The 7247-nt window shown below is 51.1% G+C and overlaps 1 protein-coding gene across 1 annotated transcript; it reads right to left on the bottom strand.

Moving 5' to 3' along the window:
* Positions 1-1683: 1683 nt before the first annotated feature.
* On the bottom strand, positions 1684-6933 carry PIM3 (Pim-3 proto-oncogene, serine/threonine kinase). Its single transcript, XM_042793198.1, has 6 exons — positions 6291-6933; positions 5864-5973; positions 5680-5730; positions 4975-5338; positions 3429-3605; positions 1684-3271 (listed from the first exon to the last, which is right to left on the bottom strand). The coding sequence occupies exons 1-6, from the start codon at positions 6373-6375 to the stop codon at positions 3087-3089; spliced, it is 972 nt and encodes a 323-aa protein (XP_042649132.1). The 5' UTR covers positions 6376-6933; the 3' UTR covers positions 1684-3086.
* Positions 6934-7247: the final 314 nt, after the last annotated feature.

The following is a 7247-nucleotide window of genomic DNA, read 5'->3' as shown; positions in this document are numbered from 1 at the left end:
TTTACAAAGGTATTTTTAGAAACGCTTTTCTGGTAGCCCTTTGAAGCTCACCCATACAGCCTCGCTACCACCCCTCTCAACAGCTGCGAGCATGCGAAGCCACTGGAGTGGAAGATGTTAATTATCAGCAGCTACTGGAATTTCTCCAGGGACCACTTGTGGTTAGAAATGTGCTTCCCTAAAGAACTGCACTAGGCGCTGGGATCATCTCTCCTGCAGCTTATCTGAATCCCTCCTCTTAAGCAAGAGAGATAATCAATTAAAACTCCCAATCTTCACTTTTAAGAGTTCTTCTCCTAGGACATGATTGTGTCATTTTCCTAAGCAATCTTAACTGTAAAATCTTCTATTTCTGTGAATAGATTCCAACAGTAAGGATTTTCATCTATATAGGAGTTTCCCAGTGACTAGGTTTAGCATACATAGATTTTGATTAAAAATTGGAGAAACAAGTCTAAAATGAAAAAGGAACAAAACCAGAAAACATGGAAAACAGACAAATTGATGGACACAACTGTGTGCTTGGGTTTTTTTGGTTTGTGTTTTGTTTTTTTTTTTTTTTTTTTTTTTTTTTTTAACTTACAAGAGTCATTTGAACTTCCTTCTTATGGCCAAGAAAAAGCTACACACCTTCCCCCCCATGTCATCAGAAAACTGCACACACAAAAATGGTCTTTCCCCTTCTGCTTTACCTCCTGCTATTCAGTGGCATTTTGAGTCTAAACTAGTTAGCATCAGTAGCTTGATGTGATGTCAGCAAGTGAGATATTCCCCACAGGGAACCAAAATAATAGATGAGCTGGCAGAAAGATCCCCAGAAAGGGAAATAATATAAAACCAACAGCCTAAGCCTAGTCATTACAGCAACTACTACAAAGTGCCTTTAATGACTGAACATATCCTTAAAAATACCTTGTAAATCTCTGTGGTAGTTACACCTAGTAATCGCTACCACCCCCACAAAAAGACCAAGCCAGGTCAGTCTCTACCTGCAGAGAAACTAGGATGAACTCCGTAATCTGCAGGTCTTGGCTCCTAACATGCTGAGCTGAGTGCTGAGGGTATTTCTCTTGCCCTTTGCTATGGATGAGAATGGCACGTGTTCCCCAGTACTTCATAAGGTGACACACCAGTCTTTTTTTAATAATTTAAGGGAGTTGAAGAAAAACAGTCGCCCCGCTCTCCAAGAATGCTGTCCCTTTCCTGTAAGGGCACAGGAAATCCTCATCCACCCCCAGGAGGAAAGGGTGAGCAGGAGGAAGGAAACTGAATGTAATGGAAAACAAACATGTCAACTGCGAAAACAGTAACCACCAGTGACTACAGAAGTCCTGCCTTGTTCTACTTAAAGACAATGAGTAGAGTGGTATTTCAGTTAGTCAGTGTTTACAGAGCTAAAGCCCCCACAATTACTAGCAAATTCCCTTCTATGTAGGCCATTAGTGCTATTGTATGATACACCTCCAGTTCAACATCAAATACAGTGATCAAGAAGTAGATACACTCAAGATGAGGGATTGTTTAATTTTTCCAAAATGGTCACTGCTTAATGGCATAGACCTCTTAACTCTGGGTCAGCTACTATAGGCCTTTACAAGCTAAAGAATTTAACAGCATACGTGTTCCCCATCTGGCATCAAGAGTAACGGTGAAGATAAAAGTGAACACACAAACACAGAACTGTTATATACAAAAAAAGTTTAATTGAAATACCTGTATAAAAAATATGATCTCCATACATTTCACACTGTTAAACAGAAGAAAAAAAATCCAAATCCAAGCTGCATAAATGCAACCAGATCACAGAAACACAGCTATTAAAATAAATTAAGGTTTATGACTCTGCCACTCTACCTTCCAGAGCCAATGCACGGAGACTGTACAATGTCAATAATTTAAAACCCTTCCAAACAGCATTACTTTACATTTCTGGTACAATAATACCAGACAAAAGGCATACTGACTAACTTTAAAAAGTCATTCTATTTCCCTTAAATTAGACTTTGTACAACAATTTTCCATCTTCCAACAAAAATTGATAAGGTCAGAAATTTTTTTGTCTTTTTTTTTTTTTTTTAAACAAAAGTTGACAGGAATGCAGAAAAAAAGTGCCATGGGCAAATCACTAGAATTCCCATGGGGAGAAGGAGGAAAAAGCACAGTGTTGAATAACTAACCAAATAAATTAACCAAATAAATAGCCACAGCTGAAACCTGTGGGAGGTCTTCTAAACTCCAAACAATAAATAACTGTATAGTACATGAGAAAAACCAAGTTTACATAAACACATTATACAGGTATGGAAAAAAAGTAAAGTCCTTGAATATTGCATTGATTGTGCATTCAACATGCCCATACATACTTTAAGACTCGCAGGGTGACAAAAGGCCAGGGGGAGTTGAGAAAGGGGCTTCTCATGCCCAATGGTAGAGATGATAAAAGGAAACGTGAATAAATGTTTCTGATAAAAAAGCTGATATACCTGTTCATATTTCTGTGCAGGCTATAGGAAATTTTTTGAGCAGCAGAGGTGGGTTGGATTTGGGAAGGGCCAGGGGGCAGGAGTGAAATGTCTGTGTTCAAGTATTCCATCACCAGTGGATGGGACTACTTCATTCAATCACGGAACATGTTCTCCAATGCATCATAGGAGCTGCTTCCTCCAGCACTGAGTCTAAAGGGAGCAAATTCCTATAATGAACTGGATCTTCTTTGGACATACAAAGCTCAAAAAAGAAAGTCCCACTGAAGCAGCTTTCAAAAAGGCACTCAAAAGCAAATAAAATCTAGTCCAGGCTCTATGAGAGCAAAAAAGTTTACCATGTATTCAAGAGGTCACTGCTTTCTTAATAAGGTCAGTCTTTGACTAAGTACTGGCCTGCAACTCCCAAACATCAGCGTTTCCAAAGGAAATCTCTCATTCCAAAGCAGAAACCAGCAAAAGGGGAAAATAAAATCAGGTCCCTCAGACAAAGATTCAACTACAGAATAATGAATGCATTTTTCTAGCCCCTCCTACGTATTGGCAGCAGCACTGTGGTCTTTCTGCTTGTAGCTCCCCTCCCATTGCGAGGTCCTTAGTAATTCACAGACTCTCATTACTTGAACTTGTGCTAGATACATCAGTATCAAGGGTCCGTAGCCTTATGTCACAGTCCTCAGACTTCACTACTTCAGATTTGTGCATCCATTGATGGTCAAAAATTTGCTCAAGTGTTGGTCTGTCTGAAGGCCTCAGTGAAAGGCACCATTTGATCAGCTGTTGACATTCTGTAACAAACAACAAAAAAGGAATTTTAGACTGGAAAAGTAAAATGATAATCCCGAATAAAAAAAAAAAAAAATTTCCATCCACACAAGATGAAACTTACAGGACTATTTTTTTTAAAAAAAAAAAAAAGGCCCACTTGACTCCCATACAACTCACCAGGTGAAATTCTTCTCCTGAAGTATAATCGTCCCCTCAATATTTCTTCATCTTGTTCAAAAGGGATGTCTCCACAAACCATATCATACAGCAGAACTCCCAGAGACCATACTGTTGCTGACCTCCCATGGTATCTGTGGTACCTGATCCACTCTGGAGGGCTGTACACTCTCGTTCCTAAAAGCGGGGGGGGGGGGGGAAATATAAAAATTCAAGTCAAGGTTTAGAGTGTTTCCCCATTGTTCAGTTCCTTCTAGTAGGGCTAAATTAAATTTATAAACTTGTAATTTGGGAGTGGAAAAAAAGGGAAAAAAAAAAAAAAAGAAAAAAAGCTTTTAATTTCTTATGGGCCAAAGCCATTAGGGGTGTAATTTCAGGTCATCTGCGGGGTTACACCATCAACAGACTTGGCCCATCCGGTTGTGCTATTTTGTTGCAAGGAATAACACAGCCCCATCAGCTGACTGTTTACTGAGGCAAAGCTCCCTTTCACTGACCACGTGGCGTCTGCAGCATCACACCAAAAATAGACACAAAAGGACAAAGGGGGCTGGCGGGGAGGAGAAGAGAGGGCGGCAAGAAGGTGAAACTCAGGTCTACGTATTACACCGGGCTAATCTGCTTTATCCAATTCAGCCTGGCAGTAAACAAAACAGGGCCGCTTACAATTTCTACGTTTTTAAGCTCCCACCCCCCCCCCCCCCCCCCCCCCCCCCCCCCCCCCCCCCCCCCCCCCCCCCCCCCCCGTGGGCTTCTCTGCGGCAGCTTTTCCCAACCCGCCCCCCCCTCCCCGGTGCCCACGGGCTCCTTGGATACCAAACAAAAACGGGAATTCGTGATGCCGAGGGTCACGTGTGGCAGGGATTCGGGTTTCACAACAAACAGATGTGAGTGTGGCAGCTGGGGGGAGGAGGGAGGGGAAAAAAAAGCAAAAAAAAAAAGTCCCCCATTACATCAGTCACACTCATGACTGGGGGAAATACTCCCTGCTGTCACACGCAGGCTTGTTTTCAGCTTTCACATCTCTAAAGCATCAATCCTGGCCCTGAAGCTAGTACCGCGTTGTTTGGAGGGAGCGTATTTATCCTCATCTCTTTAAAATCTGCAATGCGGGATTTCCAGGACATTGGCAAAAAGGGAGGGGGGCGGGGAGCTACCGCTTCAAGTTAAAAAAAGCACCACACATAAAAACTGCATATCCACACATGGAAACATCAGACACTGGTGAAGCCTCCATGTAAACAGATCGCCCTCTAGGAAAAAAAAAAAAAAAAAACACTTTTTCCAAGACAGGGAAACATAAACTGCTGCGTCACTGCCTGGAATCGCTTCTTTCCTACGCAACTGAACACCCCTAAGCTGCTTCAGGTCCAAAGGTTTCCATTACCGATAGACCTGATATGAACCCCTGCGTCAGCGGCACCGCTCGCTACTGCCAGGCGCCAGAAATGGGGCGAGCGGCAGCTATAGGGGAGGCATCACCCCGGGAAGGGTGGGGGGGGCTCTGGCCAAACCTGATGCAGCCAGGCTGCCCCGGGGCACGTACCGTCAAAATCGGTATAGACTGTGTCCTTGAGGAGGGCCCCTGAGCCGAAGTCGATCAGCTTCAGCTCGCCTGTCCTGAGGTCAACCAGCAGGTTCTCGTCCTTGATGTCCCGGTGCACCACGCCGCAGCCGTAGCAGTGGCGCACGGCCTCCAGCACCTGCCGGAAAAACCCGCGGGCAGTCTCCTCGTCCAGGGCACCCTTCTCCGTGATGAAGTCGAAGAGATCCTTCACCAGCTCGGGCCGCTCCATGATGATCAGGTAGCCGTCGGGCCGCTCGTACCAGTCCAGCAGCTTGATGACCCCTCTGAAGCCAGAGCCCACCTTCTTCAGGAGGACGATCTCCAGGGGCACCATGACACCGCTCTGGGCAGAGAAAGGGGGTGCGGGTCAGCGGGGGAGGGGGGGGAAGGGGGGGGCGCGGCCCAGGGTGCCCCCGCGCTGAGGGAAGGGGAGGGGGAGGGGAAGAGGGCGCGGCCGGCGGGCCCCCTCCGCCGCTGCCGCAGTCCGAGGGGCGGGCGCGGCGCTGCGGCGGCGAACCCCGCCAAATTCCCCCCCCCCCTCAACCCCCCCCTCCCCTCCACGCAGAGGACGCGCCAGCGGGGCGGGCCCCGCCGCCCACACAATAGCCCCGCCGCGGCGGAGCCCCGCAGCACCCCCTTGAACACCCACCCCCCCCACACACACACCTTCCACCGGGTACTTACAATCGTGCCCCACTCGGTCACCCTCTCCTTCACCACATGCTTCACGGCGACCTGCGGAGCGGGGAGGAAAGGAGGCGCCGTGAGCGGCGGGGCGGGCGCAACTTGCGCCCCGCCGCCGAGGGCCGCGCTCCCCCGCCCGCCGCCCCCGCCCCGGGGTTCGCTGTGCGGCCACCCCGCGCCTCACCGGCAAGCCGTCGGCGATCCTGCTCCCCGCGTAGACGGTGCCGAAGCCGCCGCTGCCCAGCACGGAGCCCACCTGGTACACTTTATCGAACGGCTCCTTCTCCACTTTCACTGGGGAAACGAGAGGGAAACACACCCACGTTAGCGTCCGCAGCCGCGCTACACTTCGCCAAAAAATGTTAGGGAAAAAAAAAAAATAAAAGCCCCCAAATACTCTGCCTGATGGACGCGTATTACGTGCGCTGCCCTAATTTTGACCAAGGCATTTTTTTCAATAAATTATCTTCTTCAGTAAAAAAAAAAAAAAAATATGGGAAAAGGAGCACCTCGAAGGTTTGGGGGCTGCGGGCCCCCGGCCCCAAGCCCCCCGGGTAGCAGTGGCCGGTCCGCGCCCCGCGCTCGCAGGGGACACCCCAGCCCCGGCGTACCTGGCTGGAGGATCTTCACCGGCAAGTGGTCCATGCTGGTGGGGCTGCAGATGTGAGCCAGCGAGCCGAACTTGGAGAGCAACATCTTCTGGGGGGGGGGGACGGGGGGCACGGCGAGTCCCCCGCGGTGGCACCGCCGGCGTCCTCCCGGCTCAGCGCTCGGCGGCGCGACGCGGCTCCCCTCTCTCCGGAGGCGACTGGAGGCGGCGGGGCCGCCGAGACCTTCTGCGCGGCTCCTTCCTCAGCCGGGAGCGGGCACCGACGGAGTCCTGGGTGGGAGGTGGTGGTGAGGGGCCCCCGCCGGCACAGATCCACACGGCGGTCGCACCAAGTCCTCCGGCGGAAGGCAAGCGGTGAGGGCGCCGCTCTCCCTCTTCCACCCGGCGAGAGTCGCTCCGGGCGCAGGGACGCGCGGGCAGAAGCAGCAGAGCCCTCCGCGGAGGCAAGCAGGCGGGCCCGGAGAGGGGGGGGGGGGGGGGCTGGCGGAGGGGGGGGGGAAGCCCGCCCCTGCGGGGGCCGCCGCGGTGGGGAGCGGGCTGGACGCCGCAGTGGAGCCGTGGCTGGCGCCGGATCCGCACCGCCGCCGTGCCTGCCCGCGCGCTTCTGAGCCGCCGGCGCCGCCGCGCCGTCTCTTAACTCCCAATATTTTGGTGCGGCCAGAGCGCGGCGAGCGCGCCGAGGATATCCCTCCGCGGGGGAGGAGAAGGGGGGGGGGGGGGGAGTGGGAAGGGGAAACACCTCGCCCTGGCCGCCCCCTCCCCTCCGCGCCGGGGAGCCCGCGGTGCAGAGGCAGGCCGCCCGTCCCGCCCCATCGGGCGGGCGGGGGGGAGGCGGGGAGGGCGGGGGGCTGGGAACTACTTATTTGTAGTAACCGGCGCGCAGAGTTACAGACTGTCTGAGAACGCATCACACATTAGCGGCGAAAAAAAAAAAAAAAAGAGGCGGGGGGGGGGGGAG

This window comes from Tyto alba, unplaced genomic scaffold (genome assembly GCF_018691265.1).
Source record: "Tyto alba isolate M040663 unplaced genomic scaffold, T.alba_DEE_v4.0 Super-Scaffold_2, whole genome shotgun sequence".
Lineage (NCBI taxonomy): Eukaryota > Metazoa > Chordata > Aves > Strigiformes > Tytonidae > Tyto > Tyto alba.
The sequence above is the reverse complement of the archived record's forward strand: the minus strand, read 5'-3'. Positions and strand labels throughout refer to the sequence as shown.